The sequence below is a fragment of the Solanum lycopersicum genome, chromosome 1, assembly GCF_036512215.1.
Source record: "Solanum lycopersicum chromosome 1, SLM_r2.1".
Classification (NCBI taxonomy): Eukaryota; Viridiplantae; Streptophyta; class Magnoliopsida; order Solanales; family Solanaceae; genus Solanum; species Solanum lycopersicum.
Window position 1 is genome coordinate 15,829,210 of NC_090800.1, and position 20,104 is coordinate 15,849,313.

General features: G+C 36.2%; 1 protein-coding gene across 1 annotated transcript; it reads left to right on the forward strand.

Moving 5' to 3' along the window:
• The first annotated feature begins 6,101 nt into the window (after positions 1-6,101).
• LOC138341145 (uncharacterized) lies at positions 6,102-6,920 on the forward strand. The gene is made up of 3 exons (XM_069293076.1): positions 6,102-6,312; positions 6,435-6,667; positions 6,777-6,920. Exons 1-3 carry the CDS (start codon positions 6,102-6,104, stop codon positions 6,918-6,920), a joined length of 588 nt encoding a protein of 195 aa, XP_069149177.1.
• The last annotated feature ends 13,184 nt before the right edge of the window (positions 6,921-20,104 follow it).

The following is a 20,104-nucleotide window of genomic DNA, read 5'->3' on the forward strand; positions in this document are numbered from 1 at the left end:
CTCATTTACTCTAGCAATGAGGAGGAACATGCGAGTCATTTGATAATTGTTCTAGAGACTCTCAAGGATCGCCACTTATTTGCTAGGTTTAGAAAATGTGACTTTTGATTGCAATCCATTGCTTTTTTGTCATACTGTATCTAGCGAAGGGATTCTAGTGGATTTACAAAAGATAGAAACAGTGAAACAGTGGCCCAAAACCTACCTCTTCTACAGATATCAGATGTTTCTTAGGTCCAGTGGGTTATTATAGAAGGTTCGCGGAAGGATTTTCATCCATAGCTTCACCATTGACTAGGTTAACTTAGAAGATGTTCAAGTTTCAATGGTCATATGATTTTGAGAAATCATTGCAAAATTGAAAACTAGATTGACTACAATTTCTTTTCTCGACTCTACCAGAGTGTTCAGATGGTTATGTGATCTATTGTGATGCATCTATAGTTTGCCTTCGTTGTGTGTTGATGCAGTGGGATAAGGTATAGCTTATGCTTCTAGACAACTTAAGATTCCTGAAAAGAACTGTCCAACCTAACATCGATCTTCCACCAGTAGTATTTGCACTCAAGATATGGAGGCACTACTTGTATGGTATTTATCTAGATGTGTTCACTGATCATAAGAACCTTCGGTATGCTTTCACCCAGAAAGAGTTGAATCATCGCCAGAGGAGATTGCTTACGTTCGATAAGGATTATGATATGAGTTTGCATAATCATCCTTGATAGGTAAATGTCGTAGCATATCCTGTCAGTAGATTATCTATGGGTAGTGTACACTATGTTAAGTAAGAAAGGAAGGAGCTAGTGAAGGATGTTCACATTCTTCCTTGCTTAGTAATTCACATTATTAGCGTAGCAGAGACTTCTGTAATAGTTCAGAATGGGGAAGAATCTTTTTTGGTAGTGGAGGTTAAGGAAAAATGAGATAGTGATCCCATCTTGCTTTAACTTAAGGGTGTAGTTTATAATCACAGAGTATAGGTTATCTCCCAAGTGGGAGATGGTGCACTTCGCTACAAGGGTAGATTGAGTGTGATCAATATGGATTTCATAACAGGGTTACCTCGTACTCATAGACAGCATAGCTTCATTAGTGTGATACTTGATGAGATGACAAAGTCTTCTCGCTTTTTAACGGTCAAGACTACATATTCGTCAGAGGACTATGCCAAGATTTATATTAATGAAATTGTTAGTTTACATGGGGTTCCTTTATCTATCATCTCAGATAGAGGTCCTCAGTTTACCTCTAATTTTTGCAAGTAATTTTAGAAGGGTCTTGGTACTCAAGTTAACCTTAGTACAACATTTATTCCACATACGGATGGATAGGAAGAGCATATCATTAAGACACTAGAAGATATGTTTAGATCTTGTGTGATCGATTTAAAAGGTATTTAGGATGATAACCTTCCTTTGATTGGGTTCTCCTACAACATGAGTTCCTATTCGAGCATTCAGATGGCCCCTATGAGGCTTCGTATGGTCATAGATGTAGATCTCCTGTTGGATGATTTGAAGTAGGTGAAACAGCTTTGATAAGGCCAGATGCAGTACCTTATGCTATGGAGAATTTGCTACTCATTAGATATTGACTTATGAAAGCCCAAAGTCGTCAGAAATCTCATGCAGACATAAGGACAAGGGAAATAGAGTTCCAAGTAGATGATTGGGTTTTTCTAAAAGTCTCACCTATGAAAGAGGTGATGAGATTTAAAATGAAAGAGAAGCTCAGTCCTAGGTATGTATCCCCTTACATGATCTTAAAAAGGGTTTGGAAGGTGGCATATGAATTAGAATTGCCAACAGAATTAGCAGAAGTGCATCCGGTCTTCCACATCTCGCTATTGAAGAGTGTGTGGGTGAGCCAGCCTAATTGAGCTAGGTTGAATTAGAGAAAAACATATTGGTTATGAGTTTATTAGGTCTTTAAATGACTAATTATATTGTTAAAAGGCAGTGCGTTAAATATGGATGAGTTTGGAGGTCAAACATCCAAGAACGTCCAAGACGTTCGAAAGTTTTGCCTTGAAATGAGCTTCTGTGTCTTAGTGTGTTTTTTCAAGTATTATGTGTGTTTGGAGTTGAATGTCGGTGTAGTTTACCATAGTATCCTAATAATAATGTTAAGGGTCAAAACATCAATCTTTGACCCCTAAGGATCTCCCTAGAACGTCCATCTCCGACCCCAAGGATAGCCTTAGGTTTCCACGAAGGAACCCCAAACATTAGCCAAGTGTAATACTCCAAAAGTCTAAGACCTAATCTAGAGCCCAAACATAGTTTCGACAAGGGAGGGAACTTTTTTAAGACCTCATATAATCTATATTGGTCATTTAAGAAGTTTAAGAATCAAAACGACAAGAAACGTTCAAGACGTTCGGAAGCAAGTCAAATTGAACTAGTGAAACATCCTTAGGTTATGTAAAGGTTTAGGAGTGAGGTATGAGGTATAAAACATGTAAAAAGACTTTGAAAAGGTAAAACTATGTTTATATAGTAAAATGTCCAGGTAAGACCTCCGAATGGTAACCTTAGGGGTCCACGAAAGGACCACAAACTTGTCTTTGCAAGGTGCGAACGCAGCATCCAATTTGTACATGGATGAGAAAAGTCCGCACCGTGGACTTCTGTTTCTTTTTGTTCAAAATATCAATTTTGCGTCGCATTCAGGTAACAGACTCTCATATATCAAAAATTATTTTAGAAAATTCATGCCAGGAAAACTCCGTGTCGCAGACTTGCTACCGGATAAAAATCTGAAATTTGGTTTTGAATTTTGACTTCATTAAAGGGTCAACATATGTGAAGGATATTTTTTGTATTTCATGGGGCTTAAATATATTTATCTATAATCAGCTTTCCCTCATATTTACCTACTGAAATCGAATACCCAAATCAAAACTCAAAAACTCTCCCTCTCTCTAGTTTCTCTCTCTATTCATCCTCCAATGGAGGAACAAGAAAGCTTAAAGAAGAAGACTAATTTATCTAGGATTTCACTTCAATTTAGTTGATTAATCTTCATTAAGGTATGAGTTATTCACTCTTGGATTTCCTTTCCCAAAGAGTAATTGTCAAAGTTGATTTCTAAAACACCCAATTCCCAAGGTTTTCCAATTCTAATGGGTTTTCTTCAAAACTTCAAATTGATGATAAATTGTGATTTCCTATGAATAGTTGAGTATAGATTTTTAATTAATTGATGTTAATTGATGCAATTTTACATTGATCATGTTCCCTTCCCCTAATTCCCCATATCTCATATCTTTGTCATGAATTAATGGGAATTGGTCAATGATTTGATTATTAGAATTGTTTTATCTATTATAATTAATGTATTTATTGTTTAGGGTAATGTATTGTTGGGATTGGATCAAATTCTTTATGAACTCATGACGAACCCTAATCACACAAACCATAGGATATGAATTGATGTTAATTGGGACAGTGATGATGCAATCGACCTAGTTCTTGTATTAATTACTATTTATCAATGTTACTACACATACTATTGTATATAATTGTTTGTTTGATGGTAAGACCATGATGATGGCTTTTAAGTGAGATTTGGTAAGTCTTCATGATCCTAAAATTTACTTTAATTATGATTACTTGTGTTTAGTGATGAAGTTATATTAAAAAATACCTTCTGATAGGATCGAACATTTTATAAATATGATGATGAATTATCAATGTGCCTTATTATGTGATTATGTAAATGTGCTAACCCCACATGTATGAATTATAATAAAAGGAAAGTACTTCTACAATTCTTATTAAGTTACGATGATGAAGATTATATAAGGGATAAACCCTATGACCAAAACTAAGATATGATTATCTATAAAGGCTTAAAATCATTATATAAAAGGACTAGCTTAGCACCAAGTGAACTTGATAATGGGAGGTTTTTACTTCCCATAGAGGGAGATTCACCCTATAGTTCCATATGAGGTGTTGATTACCCTATGAGGTGTACTCACCCAATGGATTCCCATAAGAGAAGGCTCCACAAGCAAAATGGCATGTAGAGATATCATACCTATCTCTTAGTTCTTTTACTATGTTGTCCCCATCAGAAGACTAGCTAGTGGATCCACCTAGAAAGTTACGTTTATGTTTGGTTCTACTTTGGCCGGTAGACCACCTTCATACGTTATAAGGTTTTTCAATACCAGATTCCACACTTAGATCTTGTGGTATATGTTGGTTATGTCATTTTTTCCCTAAAATAAAATTAAGTAATGAAGTACAAACAAAATAAGGTGACTTAAAAGGTTTGATTTAGTTTAGGTAGGGGTATGGGACTCTAGTTGTGACTTGCACTAGTTTTCCTTGAGGGAAGCCTTAGGAGGTTGTTCTTATGAATTTATATCTCTATAAATTTGAATGATGATCTTATATGTTTAATACACCTTATGATGCTTAATTCACTTGGGAATATATGTTTGGTCTATATTGCTTAAGTATAAATTTATATATTCTTAATGATATGATTTGTGAAGTTGGAAATTGGTTGATGTTCTAGTTAGGTTTACTTAATGAAGTAAGATTATGGGGATTTTCTTTGTCACTGCACAAGTGTACATAATGAGGGTCATGACTAATAGTCTTACTTTGGGTTTCGTATAATCAACACTTATTCATGCTTACGATATTATGACTTGATGCTGAAGTTGTATTTGAGTAAGGGTTCAAGTATGTTGATTTGCATGTTACTTGCTTTGACTTAAGGTGATTTGGTCTTGTATAATACATTGCATTGACTTGATGAATATGAATTAATGACTTGTATTTGTTCTTGAGTGTTCATAAGGCTTTTCAAATGTAAAATATCCTGTTTTAATGAAATGTCCCTTTTTAACATTATTTGATATTATATGTGCATATGGTCTCATACTTAGTAAATGTGATGTGCTAACCCCATTCTCTCCCTTTTTCCTAACATTTTAGATTTTGGCCGCTATTGTCTTTTTGGACGACTTTTAAGAAGACTTTGAATTCCTCAGCCATCTAAGTTGGGTAGGTCCTTATTTTCCGAGGGCGATTCCAATATCAAGCTTATGAATTTGTTTATTTTTAAGACTCTTATGTTCATTCCTTTCATTTGACTATGAATTTTATAAAATATATGTGGATCTATTACAATTTTGTATGGGGTATGCCCAATTGAGATATTCTTTTTTAGATCGTTATGAGAAGATTTGCTCTTTTAAGACTATGTTATATCTTATATACCTATGTACAATAAAAGTAGAAGACTATGTAATCTTCTTATACGAAGGGTATATATATACTTGATAAATATATATTATGCATAAGCTTGATTTGTAAGAAAAACTTAGTTTAGAAGTAATCAAGAAGTTTTAAATTTACGGCATTTTAAGCTATGAATGTAAGCAATAAACTTAGAGGCTAGTCTTAGTCCTCAAAGAGGACGATGAAGCCGATTACGTATAGGGGGTGCTTCCCGAATGTGACAATTATGGTATCAGAGCATGAGGCTTAATATATTTAGAGTATATGTCTCTCTCAACAGCGTCTATGTAGGTTATTACTCATATTTGTGAAGCGCGCCACACTTATGAATAAGAAACTATGTGATGTTTAGGAAACTCTTTTTTCATGAAAATCCAATATCGTGCTGCTAGAGTATACTTTATGTGTACTTTAACAAAAACCTTGTTCTTAGGTTATAGGAAATGATTACTCAAAGGAATGTGGTATGAAGAATTGGGAAAAATATTTCGAATGTGGGAGTTCCTCCCCGTAGTGATCAAGTCCCTCCTGTAGAAGAAGATGCTTATGATTACAAAGCTCTTGTCAATCCTCCACCGTTGATGGATGGTGACATGAGGCTACCCTTCACCAATGTTCCAATCTATTAGTACACAAGAACAAGCAGTCACCGGTCAAGTACAAGACATGATGACTCAAGCTAATCGGGAGGTGGTACCCCCAGCAAACAAACATGTTGGCACCTTGACCGCTCATTTGAGTTATTTCACTCAAATGAATCCCCATACTTTATATGGGTCCAAATTTGAGGAATACCTTTAAGATTTCATTGATCAACTCTATATGATTCTTTATGCTATGAGGTTGATTACTAGCGAGGAAGCTGAGTTAGAAACTTACCAACTCAACGATGTGGCCCAAGCATGGTATGTTAAATGGAGAGACAATAGACCTTTAAGGGGTGAGCCGGTGACTTCGGAGATCTTCAAGAAGGATTTTATTTATATGTTATTTCCTAGGGATAATAGGGAAGCCAATGTGGTGGAGTTCATCAACCTTCGTGAAGGAGGTATGAGTGTACTTAAATACTGTTTTAAACTTACTAAATTGTCAAAGTGTGCTCCTTCTTTGATTTCCGGTCTTAGGGATGAAATGAGCCGCTTTTTGACAGGGTTATTGGATGGATTGAAGGAAGAATGTCATTATGCTTGCTACATGAAAATATGAACATCTCTCGTCTCATGGTTCATGCTCAACAAGTGGAAGAGACAAGGGCTGAGAGAAACAGTAGGGAGGCTCAAAGGGCAAGATCTTTTGATGGATGTTCTTCAAAGGGAAGGCCTGATATCAAAGACAAGCAAACTTTCAAGAAGAGTTTCTCTAATCAAGTTCCTTCTAAGTTCTCTAACTGTCGTGATGATAAGGTTACTAAACCTAGGTCCCAAAAGGGAAAGAGTGGAAACTCACCTAATGCGAAACCTACTTGTATTATGTTTGGGCATGGGCACTTTGTAGGATGTTTAGTTTGAACAGGCAATTGTTTTGGTTGTGGAAAAAAGTGGCCCTAAAGTTAGAGATTTTCCAAATATGAAGGGTCAAGAAAAAGGCAGTGGTCAATATCAAGCAAATGGTTCTAATGATGCTCCAAAGAAGAACCACTTTTATGCTCTCCGCTAAAGGTGACCAAAAGACTTCTCCCGATGTGGTGGGCGGTATGTTGAAAGTTTTTTCTATTGATGTATATGCTATGCTTCATCCTGGTTCTACCTTGCCTTTTTTTGCTCCTGTAGTAGCTAAAGAGATTGAATTTTTTTTTATATATCTTGAATGAATCTTTTACGGTGACTACCCCGGTAGGTGAGTCGGTTGTTGCAAAAAAGTGTATAGAAAGTGTCTTATAATTTTTCCCAATAGAGATACTCATGTTGAACTACTAGAACTTGATATGTTTGATTTTGACATTATTTTGGGCATGAATTGGTAGCATGCTTTCTTTGCATCAATAAATTGTAGAAAGATGGTGGTGAGGTTTAACTTTCCAAATTATCCCATTTTAAAGTTGAAGGGGGAAAATTCTATTCCTAGAGGTCGTATAATGTCTTGTTTGAAAGCTTGTAGGATTATCTCTAAAGGGTGTTTATATCATATAGTAAGAGTCCAATATTTAGACATTTACATTCCTCCCATTGAGTTGGTTCGCGTAGTGAGTGAATTTCCGAAGGTCTTTCCTAATGATCTTCCTAGTATTCCTCCGAATGGAAAATTGATTTTGGTATAGATTTGCCACCATATACAAATACCATTTAAAATTCTCCTTATCACGTTGCTTCAGAGGATTGAAATAGTTGCACTCAACTCAAAGACATACTAGACAAGGGATTTATTTGTCCTAGTATTTCTCCATAAGGTGCTCCGATATTGTTTGTGAAGAAAAAGTATGGGTCCCTTAGAATGTGTATAGATTACCGTCAACTCAAAAAAGTCACAATCAAGATTAAGTATACTCTCCCGCAGATTGATGATTTATTTGATCAACTCGAAGGTGCGAGTTACTTTTCCAAGATTGATTTGAGATTGGGATATCACTAATTTCAGGTGAGATGTTAAGATATTCCCTAGACGATATTTTGAAGAAGATATGGCAACTATGAATTCTTTGTAATGACCTTTGGTCTCACTAATCCTCCGGCAGCATTGATGGACCTAATAAATAGGGTGTCTCGAAGTTACCTCAATTCATTTTTCAATGTCTTCCTTGACGACATCTTGGTATATTCGAAGAATGAAGGTGAACACACAAACCATTTGAGGGTGGTGTTACAAGTGCTTAACGAACGCATGTTTTTATCTAAATATATAAAATGTGAGTTTTGGCTGAGGTCGGGAGAGTTTTGTAGTCTTATCATCTCTAGTGAAGGGATAGAGGTTGAAAATAGGAATAGAAATCGGATAAAAAAATTACTCTAGGCCTTTGAATCCTTGTGTCATTAGGAGTTTCTAATGCCTAGCCAGTCATTATAGAAGGTTTGTAGATGGGTTTGCATTTATTGCTTCATCCTTGACAACCTTGGACCAAAACAATGTTATATTTGAGTGGTCGGAGGCATGTAAATAGAGTTTCCAAATGCTGAAGGATAAACTTATTTCCGCTCTGGTATTGAATCTACTAGAGGGTACTAAGGGTTTTGTGGTGTATTATGATGCATCGCGAGTCGTTTTGGGGTGTCTTCTTATTCAACATGGCAAAGTTTTAGCCTATGCTTCTAGGCAACTAAGAGTTCATGAGTAGAATTATCCAACTCATGACCTTGAGTTTGCGGCCGTTGTTTTTGCCTTGAAAATGTGGAGGGATTATCTTCATGATGTTTCATGTTGATGTGTATACGGATCATTAAAGTCTCCAATGTGTATTCACTCAAAAAGAGTTGAATCTATGGAAACAGAGATGGTTAGAGTTGTTGGTAGTGGCTTCTCTAAGTTGGTTGTCCATGGGAAGTGTGTCCCATATGGAAGAATCCATGAGGAACCCATTAAAAGATTTTAATAGTTTGGCTCGTTTAGGGGCGAATTGAAGATTCTCCAAATGGTAGCATGGTGGTACATGTTGGTGGTTGAGGTGAAGTCTAAGCAACACCTTGATCCATTATTAATTGAGTTGAAAGAGTTAATTCTTTGAAATATAAATGAGTCATTCTCCCAGAGGGGATGGTGTTCTTATGTATCAAGGTAGATTTTGTGTCCCTAATGTGGATAGTTTGAGGAGTAAGATCCCGGAGGAAGCTCATAGAGCACGTTAGTCTATTCATCAGGGATCTACAAAGATGTACCGTGACCTTAGAGAGATATTTTTTTGTGATGGTCTCTAAAGGGATATTGCGGAGTTTGTTACAAAGTGTACCAATTCTCAACAGGTTAATGCCAAACACCAAAAACCGAGTGATCTACTACAAGAAATCAAAATTCATATTTAGAAGTGGATAAATGTTAATAAGGATTTTGTTGTAGGTTTGCCTCAAACTCTAAAATAACATGAATCTATATGGGTGGTAGTGGATAGATTGACCAAATCTGCTCATTTTATTCCCGTTAAGTCTACTTATTCGGCAGAAGACTATGCAAAAATCTATAATGACAAGATAAAAAGTCTTCATTGGGTTCTTTTGCCCATCATATCAGATAGGGGTCACAAATTTCCATCTAGATTTTGGAGATCGTTTCAAAGGGTTTGGGTACTCAAGTGAAGTTAAGCACCACTTTTCATCCCCAAACAGATGGTCAAGCAGGGAGAAATATTAAAACTCTTGAGGATATGCTTAGAGCTTTTATCATTGATTTTAAAGGGAAATTGGGATAAGAATTTTCCTTTGGTGGAGTTGTCATATAACAATAGCTTTAGGTTTGTGAGTCTTCACTTCCTGGTCCCGATTGGATTTATAAGATTTTGTAGAAATTTCATATCATAAGGAAACGGTTGCAAACCGCCTATTGTCGACAAGAATCTTATGCGGATCATAGGAGAACAGACCTTAAATTTGAAGAAGGCGATAAGGTGTATTTAAATATTTCTCCTATGAAAGAGGTTGTTATAGTTGTCAAGAAAGGGAAGTTGAGCCCTCGTTATGTGGGTCATTATGAGATCTTGCAAAAGGTTGGTATGGTTGCTTATGAGTTGAACCTGCCTATTGAATTATATTCGCTTCATCCGCTTTTCTATATTTCTATGTTTAAGAAGTGTGTCACTGATCCCGAATCTATTCTCCCTATTGATGGTCTTGGTGTGAAGGATAACCTCTCTTATGAGGAGGTTCTGGTATAAATCCTTGATTGTCAAGTGAAGAGGTTGAGGAAGAAAGAGGTGGCCTCCGTAAATGTGTTATGGCGAAACAACCTAGTTGCAAGAAACATGGGAGGCAAAAGCCTACATGAAGTCCCGTCATCGTCATCTCTTTACTAGTGAAGGATATTTGTTCTATATTATAGTGAAAATAATGACTAAATTTGAAGTTGTTGTGACTTTTAGATATGTCTGGCAAAATGTATGCTTTTTGTGTCATTACAGTGAATTTATAGTGAATTATGCATAGTTACTTGAAAATTTTCAATTCATTTTGTTTGAGTTATGTTTTGAATTTTTGTATGGTGAGTCTTTATGAAATTATGTTAGGCATGTCGGTAAATAGAGTTTTGGCATAGTTGAATTATATATGGTATATTGAGCTCAGGATGTTGTGAGAAGGAAATTCTTCATATTTGGATGTTAAGCTTTATGTGTAGTAATTGGAGTCTTTCTATGTGAAAATTTCATGATTGATACTGTAATATAAAATATCAGGTATTACTGTTTGTTGGGCTACTACTCTTGAGTCATTCCTATCCTTCAAAATGATTTTGGTGTCATTTGGGAAGAATGTTGTTGGGGGAGGGGGGGAAATGTAACACTTCGAAATTTTAACACCTAATATAGATCCTAAACTGAGTGTCTAAAGGAGAGGAAACTGTTTTCAGACCTTATATAGTGTAAATAAGTCATTTAGGAAGTTTAGGAATCAAAACGACAAGAAACATCCAAGACGTCCAGAAGCTAGTCAAATTGAACTAATGAAACGTCCTTAGTTTTCCTAAAGGTTTAGGAGTGGTGTATGAGGTCTAAAACTTGTGAAAAAACTTTAAATAGGTTAAATATTATATATAGAGTAAAAATATCCAGGTTTGACCCCTGAAAGGTCTCCTTAGGGGTCTAGGAAGGACCTATGACTTAGCTCGGCAAGCTGCCAAGGCACCAGCCAATCTGTACATGAATGAAACATGTCTGCGTAGAAAACTTGGATGGATTTTTTATCAAATCTCAAGTCGCATGGCGGGAAGGTAGAGGACTCTACTCTCTCAAAAATTAATTTTGAAAATTCATGTTGGAATAGCTCCGAGTCGCGGACATGTTAGGCTTCAAGTTTGACTTTAGTAAAGGGTCAACATAAGTGAGGGGTCATTTGTGTATTTCATGGGTGGGCGTATCTATATTGATTTCCGATCAGTTTTCCCTCACATTAACCCACTCAAATAAAATCCCAAATCAAAACCCAACAAATTTCACCTATCTCTAGTTTCTCTCTCTATTTATCCTCCATTGAAGGAACAAGAAAGCTTGAAGAAGAAGACCAATTTCTCTAGGATTTCCCTTCAATTTAGTTGAATAATCTTCATTAAGGTATAGGTTATTCACTCTTGGGTTTCTTTTGCCCAAGAGGTCCTCTCAAAGATGATTTCTAAAACACTCAATTTCAAGGGTTTTCCAATTCTAATTGGTTTCTACTAAACTTCAAATTAATGATAAATTCGGATTTACTATGACAGATTGAGTGTAGATTATGTATTAATTGGTATTAATTGATGCAATTTCACGTTGATCATGTTCCCTTCCCCTTTTCCCAAATTCTTTGTTCTTGGTCATGAATTAATGAGAATTGAAGAATGATTTTATTATTTGACATTTTTTATTTATTCTAATTCATGTATGGATACAATATGATAATGTATTGTGGGATTGGATCATATCCTGGATTAATTCTTGATGAAATCTAATTCCCCAAACACTAGGTTATGAATTGATGTTAATTATAGTGATGATGCAATTGACCTAGTTCTTGTATTAATTACAATTGATTGATGTTACTACTCATACTATTTGATGTAATTGGTTAGTCGATTGTAAGACTATGATAATGGATTTTTAGGGAGGTTAGGTAACTCTTCATGTTCCAAACCTTTACTTCAATTATTATTACTTGTGTTAAGTGAAGAAGTTATATTGAAGTATTCCTACAGATAGAATTGATTAGGGTTTGTATTATGCTTAATTGAAATGTCCTGATACATGGTGTGTAAGGTGTTGGTTAGGGTGTACATGTTATAAGGATGGTGACTTCCAATTTTGTCCCAAGGTCAAGACTGCACTCCCGACATCCTAAATTCAACTACGAATGTGAATTTAAAGTTAGTGGATATTGAATTATGTTCCAAGAAATGAAGAGTGTTGTGGTTGTGTGCCTACAATGATGTGCAACCCAAAGAAAAAGCTGACGCTATCTTAACCTGATCACCGGACTTTTGAGGATGAAAAGAAAAGAGAACTTTAGAGAAAATATTTGGGATTTGGAAAAAGTGAGGAGGAAGATGATTTTTAGAGATGTGGTATTGAATTGGGGAGTGATTTATGGAGAAATTTAATGGGTGGAAACAGATATAGCAAGATTTTCCAAATAAAATGGAAAGAGAAAAGAATTTGAATGATTGGGTTTTTAATACAACCGTTAGAATATGGATGATTCACTAATTGATTGGATCCACAAGACCTCGTTTCCCGTTCATCGATTAGGGCCATGAATTATTATTAGACTTAGAAAATTTTTGAGGCTTACCTAGGATCTACAGGCACCATTGACGATCCATCGATTGAATGACATACCATTGATGGGGTCTGTAGACTTCTCCACTAGACCATTTTATGTAGATTTCTTATCGTCTCCTGCACATATAACACCAATTAGTCTATTCTTTTCACGTTATTCTATCATATTTATATCAACCAATGTTTTGTTTTATTCAATTGATAATCTCATTATTAAAGGAATTTGTTTCACAACCCCCTTCCTCCTTTCACTTTATTGTTTCGGAAATACCTTGACTAAAAAGAAACAATAATGGGTTACACTTAACAATAAACCTTTTTCACCGTGGGATCGACCCCAACCTACTAGTTGAGTTCTTTATTTTATAAAGATCGTTTTTACTTCTCTACGGAGGTTTAATTTGAGCTTATCAAATTTTTGGGCCGCAGCCAGGGAAATTTTGCTTTTAGATTAATTTTAACTAACACTTTAGTCCACTATATCCTAATTTTACTGTTTCTTTGTGGTGTCATCAATATTAGGTCTAGCTCTAATGTATGTAAAGCACACTTATCCGAGGGAACAATTCAGCCTTTACGATCCCAAATGCAATTGAACTTAGCGGTGAATTGAGAACCAAGGGGTCCTAGTTATCCCAAATAGAGGAAATATAGGTGATGAAGAAAACTTGCAGCCCCAAATACTAGTCGGTGCAAAAAATCAGGCGTCCATTGATAATCAATTAGATAACTCCCTTAGAGTGAAATCTCTAGAAGCCCCAAGACCCCATTATTATTATAGAGGCAACGTAAAAATTGCAGACTTTGATAGACCTCTTGTCCTACCCCGACTGCCCCGGTACATTCCATGTGACGAATAGCTTGATGAGGATTCTCACTGTAAAAGGTATATTTTTTTGATTGCCACAAGACTATCCACATGCTCATATATCCAAGATTAGAGTCGTTTCCAAAAGTTGTGTGGGTAGACCAGATCTAGACATGGATGTCATCGGGTAAAGACTGTTCTCTCTAGCACTAATAGGTGAGGCTGCTATATTGTTTACCGAGCTTCCTACATATTTATCAGTGCGTGGGGTCAATTGAGATATGTATTCTTAGAAAGGTATTATTGAGTGTCCAGTAATCTCAATCACATGGATAAGGTGAAAAACTTTTTAGCATTACTTAGAGAGCCGGTGAGTAGCTCTTGGACAAATTCACTGCGTTCATTAGTGGTGTACCGAATCATTGCATTAATGATGATTCACTAATAGAGTATTTCCATAAAGGTCTAGATGACAAAAATAAAGCGGTGCTTGATACTATTGTTGGTTGATCCTATGAGGATTGAACATATGATGAGATTGTAGAGAAGTTTGAGACGATATCTCGCAACAACAAAGCTTGGAGCAGTAGAAAGTCTAGCACTAGGCAAAACACCTTTGTTGTTAAGGCTATAAATAATCAGGACGCATATGAGATTCATGAAGAGATGACGCATATGAGAATTTATTTGGGGTTGGTCTTGAGGCATGTGAGCGGAGGCATAGAGGAGGTAAATGCGGTGATCAATTTGACTAAATGCCTAAGGTTCTTATCTAGAAAATTGACGCTAAGGTGAAGGAACTCATTGTCGGAGTATGGTAGTTACAAGTGAGAGGGTCAATATGTACGAGATAGGAAACAATTGCGACAACAACTTCAACCAGAACAACTATGGTAATAGGAACGATCAGGTTGGACCATATCTTCCACGTCAAAATCGGGAAGTTGCCCCTAGGAAAGGTCGAGGTAATATGTCGCAGATTGAGTATATGATGAAAAATATGACGAGGAGGTTTGAGTCAATTGATCAGAATGTTAAGAAGAATAAACGTCACCTATTTGACATTGGACAAAAGGTAGATGCACATGCGGTCTTGATAAAGCACCTTTAGCAATAGATGACTCAGTTGTCTACTATAGTAAACCCATGCAAATCTGTAACTCTTCAAAGAAACATTATCCATAGAACAAAAAAAGATGGAAATGTATGATAGTCACTACTCGCGGAAGTAGGTACACCATTGATCCACCTATGCCGTATGTAGTAGAAGGCTATATGAGAAAGGAAGATGATATAACAAAATCTACTGCAGAGTTGGGTGACGCAACATCTAAAGAAGTATAGTTATCTCAGATAGTTGTCCTCATCCCTAGAACTTCACAACCATTTTTATAGATATTAGTAAAGAAAACGGAAGATGGTAAATATCGCTGGTTTATCGCTATGTTTAAGCATCTTTCTATCAATGGAACATTGATAGAAGATTTAGAAAAAATGCACTGATATTCTAAGTTGATGACAAAATTCAACATTATACTGTTATTTCCACGAGTTCTTTTAAGAAGAAGAATGAGGATCTGGGTGCCTTCACTTTTCCATGTACTATAGGGTTGCTACACTTTGCGAAGGTGTTGTGTGATCTTTGTGAGAGCATATTTCTCATGCCACTATCCATTCACAAGAAGTTAGGCTTGTGGGACCCTAAATCCACTATGATGCGGTTTCTAATAGCCAATCAAACTATAAATAGGCTCATAAGTGTACTCCATGACGTTCTTGTGAAAGTGGAGTTGTTCATATTTCAACTTGACATTTTAATTCTTGACTGTGAGGTTGATTTTAAGGTCCACATTATTCTAGGGAGATCAGTCTTGGCCACAAGGCGTTCAGTAGTCGATATACAAAAAGGGCATACGAAGTTTAGTTTTAATAATAAAGAAGCAACTTTCAACATCATTAGGTCTATGTAGCATAGTGGCAAGATCTAAATGACATCTGTTATAACATACAGAGGTGAGATTCTAGCCAAAATGCAAATTGAAGAGTTACTAAGTGTTGATTAATTAGCATCGGTCATTATGAATTTTGAAAGTGATGTTATTGAAGATTATGATGCCTTGGTTGTCTCCACCTGTGAGACCATCTATTGTGGAGGACCCAAAATTATAGCTTTAGTCAATACCACCTCATATCAGGCATGAATTTTTGGTTAGAGATGACATTTTGCTGGGGATTATTGCACCATATTTTTACAAAAGCATCAAGTAGAGTTCTTAGTATCGGTGTGAAAGAGGTTCAAACTAACCGTTTGATGGATTATTGCAGATATTGTTACGATCATTTACAATATTTTCTCCAACAAAATCCAACTAATGCCAGATCACAAATCGAGTATTGAACACCAAAGAAGGTTGAACCCACCAATGCAAGAAGTAGTGAAAAAGAAGATCATGAAGTGGTTGGATGTTGGGGCCGTTTATCCTATTGCGTACCACAATTGGGTGTGTCCTGTTCAATATGTGTCTAAAAAGGGTAGGATGATTGTGGTACCTAATAAAAGGGACGAGTATGATCGCATGCATCTTGTGACCGGCTGGAGATTTTACATGGACTACCAATGTTTCAATGCTTGGGCTAAAAAGGACCATTTTTCCATGACCTTCATATGTAAGATGTTAAACACACGTGCAACCAAGGGTTGGTATTTCTTTATTGATGGCTATTTAGGCTACAACCAAATATCTATTGCCTCGTTAGATCAAGAAAAGATTGCCTCCAATTGTCCTTATAAGACATTATTGCATTCAATATATCTTGTTTGGGTTATGTAATACAACAACTACTCTTAAAAGATTTATGATTTTGATATTTTCAGTTATGGTAGAGGACACATTGAGGTGTTCATGGATGATTTTTTTATGGTTGGCGACTCCTTTGTTTGGTTCTTGAATTATTTGGCTGAGGTGATCAAGTGATGTGAAGATTGATATTCGGTGTTAAATTAGGATAAATATCACTTTATGGTGAAAGAAGTTATAGTGTTTGGCCATCGAATCTCCGAAAAAGGAGATAGAGGTTGATCGTTCAAAAGTTCCAGTGATAAAGAAGGTTACTCCACCCATCAAATTCAAGGGTGTAAGAATTTTTCTCAGGAATGCTAGTTTTTTCATAGTTTTATAAAGTCTTTTTCGAAAATTGATCATCCTTTGTGCAAATTGCTCAAAAAATACTATAAATTCTATTTCGATGAATCTTGTCTGAAAGCATTTGGACTGATTAAAAGGAAGTAGTGTCCGTACCCATTATTATTTCACAAAATAAGAGTGAGCCATTTGAGGTGATGTGTGATGTGAGAAGGGTTTCACTTAGTATGGTATTGGGAAAGAGAAGGGATAAAAGTTTTCTCCCCATCTAATATGCGAGTAAATCCCTAAATTCTTCTCCCATCTAGAGTGGGTTTACTTGTAATTACTAAATTTCATATTTCCCATGGTTGCTTTCGTGTAAGGTAATATTTTTTATTTAATTATGGGATTGGGTGTTGATATAATGTAATGTACATTGTGTTATGATTCAGTTTGCATATGTTAATACATTTATTTGGGTAATAAGCAAGTGGGTAATTTATGGCTTAAGGTTGCTAACTTAACTCATTCTTCAGATCTCTGGTCGATGCTCAGAAGATATTTATTTGAGTGGGTAGTTATCCAATACTAGAAAATTAGGTGTGTTTTTTCTAATTTACTTGAAAATAAAGGTTGTGGGTCCCATCTATTTCCCTAATTTTGCATCAATAGAGAGAATAGATTAAGGTATTGGATTGGTTAGATTCTCATTTAGATGAGACATAATGAAGAGTCTATACGTAAATTCTTTGAGATCGAAAGACCATTAGAATTATCGAAGATGACTTAGAAAATACATGAATGTTCATCACTATAGAGTTTAATAATGACGCAGTTGTGACATCGATTTCCTATCTCTAAACCCCTAGATTGCATGATAATATGATGCCCTAGAGCACCCCCTAGACGTCACACTGCGTATATGACCCTGACGGGGTATCACACAAGCTCGTAGCATAACCATCATTGCATAAGACATTAAATAATACGGAAATATAAAAATTCTTAACATCAATGTCAAACTCTTTCATAATAGAAATAGAATGTCTAGACGTCGACTCATAAAACAGTTTTTTACAACGTAGATTTCTCAACAAGGGAACATAGCCCTTTACAATAAAATTGTCTCATAATAGGAAGTACATAGAATGTTTATTTAAATATAAAGAAACATAAGTGGAATGATGCTTTTCCTTAGAACATGAGGACACATCAATGTCTTGGAGAATACAATTCAAGCTTTATCTTCTTCACAATGGGAATTTACTAGTCAGAACCTAACCATAGTAAAAAATGAAACAAATATAGGTTAGCACAATCAATTGTACTAAGTATGGAAGCTATGCAATCAAAACCGTTTAATATATGCATTAAACGGACCTTTATCAAAAACATGTTATTTAAAGTTCAAAGCCACAATTCACATTAGAGGAATTCATAATCAATGCATTGTAACGACCTATTTAGTCGTTTTGAGCAGCAGATTTTATTTCTGGAAAAACAGGCTGAGACGACGGAACGTCATGGGCACGACGGACCGTCGAGGGTGTCTCGTTTCAAAACACTTAAAAAAACTGAAAATTGGGTACTGAAAATCGACTCTCTGAACTTCATAACGAAATTGCAGGACAGACCATCACAGGTGTGACGGACCGTCACAGACCCTTGGTGGAAATATTGGGTCTCTGAACTTTGCGACGACCTATAGAACAGACCGTCGCAGGCACGACGGCCCGTCACAGGTTGCACAATCCCAGTCCGGGTTGGATTTCTTGATACGTTTTAAGGGACGTTTTTGACTATTCTTGCCTTAATTATAAAGTTAGTGGGTTAATGTTAATAAGTCTAATTACTTGGTGGTTAAAAGAGGTAACCTTAAGTTAATTAGTGGGGCATCATTGCCATCTTTTATCCTTTATTATACACTAATTAGGGTAAAAGAAAGAGGGTTTGAATAAAGAAAATAGAAAGAACAAGAGAAAGAGAGAGAAAGTTGAACGAGAAAGAGGAGAAACGAAGAGGACACAAAGCTTTGGGAATTTGCTTGCTTAATTTCTAATCTTTTGTGGAGGTAGGTTATGGTTTTCATGCTATTCGTAGTAAACTCTTAATAGCGAATGATATGTGTTAGTAGTACTGTAAGCCTTCTATATGCTTAATTGTATGCTTGCATGAATGATGTGATTATGTAATTGTGAATAAATAAGCATGATGAAGCTATTGAATCCCAAATCTTTAAAAGAAACCCTAATCTACTTTGTTAATGCTGATGCCTTGGTATAAAAGAAGGCTTGATGAACAAAAGTGGTGAGATAAGGGGATCGGGTGCCACGTTTCGGTACCAGGATAGAATATGGATCGGGTGTCACGTTCCGACACCAGGATAGAATATGGATCGGGTGCCACGTTCCGGTACCAGGATAGTATATGAGGATCGGAGTGTCACGTTCCGACACCAGGATAGAATACGGATCGGGTGCCACGTTCCGGTACAAGAATAGAATGAGGATCGGAGTGTCACGTTCCGACACCAGGATAGTATATTGAGGAGCGGAGTGTCACGTACCGACACGAGGGGAAATAAAGATAATGAATCTTGAAATATGTTAATATATTCAATCTAATGAACCGAATTCCCAAATGAGTATGATGAGGAGGTGTGAGTCCTCATTGATGTGCTTGGTGTTGTAACCAAGGGTTATGGTAACTGTAAATGCTGCATGCTAAGGATATTAGTTGATTTTATGATATTGCTTAATACATACTGTTTTCTATTTTGAGTTGGCCGATGATATCTACTCAGTACCCGTGTTTTGTACTGACCCCTACTTTTTAGTTTTCTTCTTGTTTATTTGTGGAGTGCAGCAAACGTACCGTCGCCTTCGACCCAACAGTAATTCAAGCCAGACTTACTACACCGGAAATTCAGGGTGAGCTAATGCTTCTAGCTTGGACTGGATCTTCTTCTTCAAGTCTTGATGCCTTGAACTTCCGGCATGGACTAGCTTCTTATGTATTATTAGCTTTTAGAATACTCTTAGTTTAGTCATTTGATCGTAGATGTTCTTGTGGTGATGACTTCCAGATTTTGGGAATAATAGTAGTTATTGATTTTATTATTGAGTTTAAGTCTTCCGCATTACTTTATGTTGATATTACCTTGAAATGTTAAGGTTTAGATTGGTTGGTTCACTCACATATGAGGGTAAGTGTGGGTGCCAGTCGCGGCCCGTATTTGGGTTGTGACAAACTTGGTATCAGAGCATTAGGTTCGTTGGTCTCATCACACAAGAACGAGTCTAGTAGAGTCTTAAGGAACGGTAGGGGGACGCGTTTACTTTTCTTTGAGAGGCTACAAGACTTTAGGAAAATTCCATTCTTTCTTTCTTTCGTGCTATTACTTGGATCAAATTGGTATCTAGGTGATTCAAATTGGTATCTGACCATCTTTACTCTATTTTGCGGATGGTTAGAACTAGAGCAACGACTGCGCCAACACCAACATCAGCAAGACAAGAAGCGT

What these genes read in the sequence shown, in the direction of transcription:
- LOC138341145 (XM_069293076.1), top strand. Translation starts at nt 6,102, where the DNA reads ATGAGGTTGATTACTAGCGAGGAAGCTGAGTTAGAAACTTACCAACTC. An exon ending in CATCAACCTTCGTGAAGGAG is followed by an intron (nt 6,313 to 6,434) that starts GTATGAGTGTAC and finishes GATGGATTGAAG; the next exon opens with GAAGAATGTCATTATGCTTG. An exon ending in CTAACTGTCGTGATGATAAG is followed by an intron (nt 6,668 to 6,776) that starts GTTACTAAACCT and finishes TAGTTTGAACAG; the next exon opens with GCAATTGTTTTGGTTGTGGA.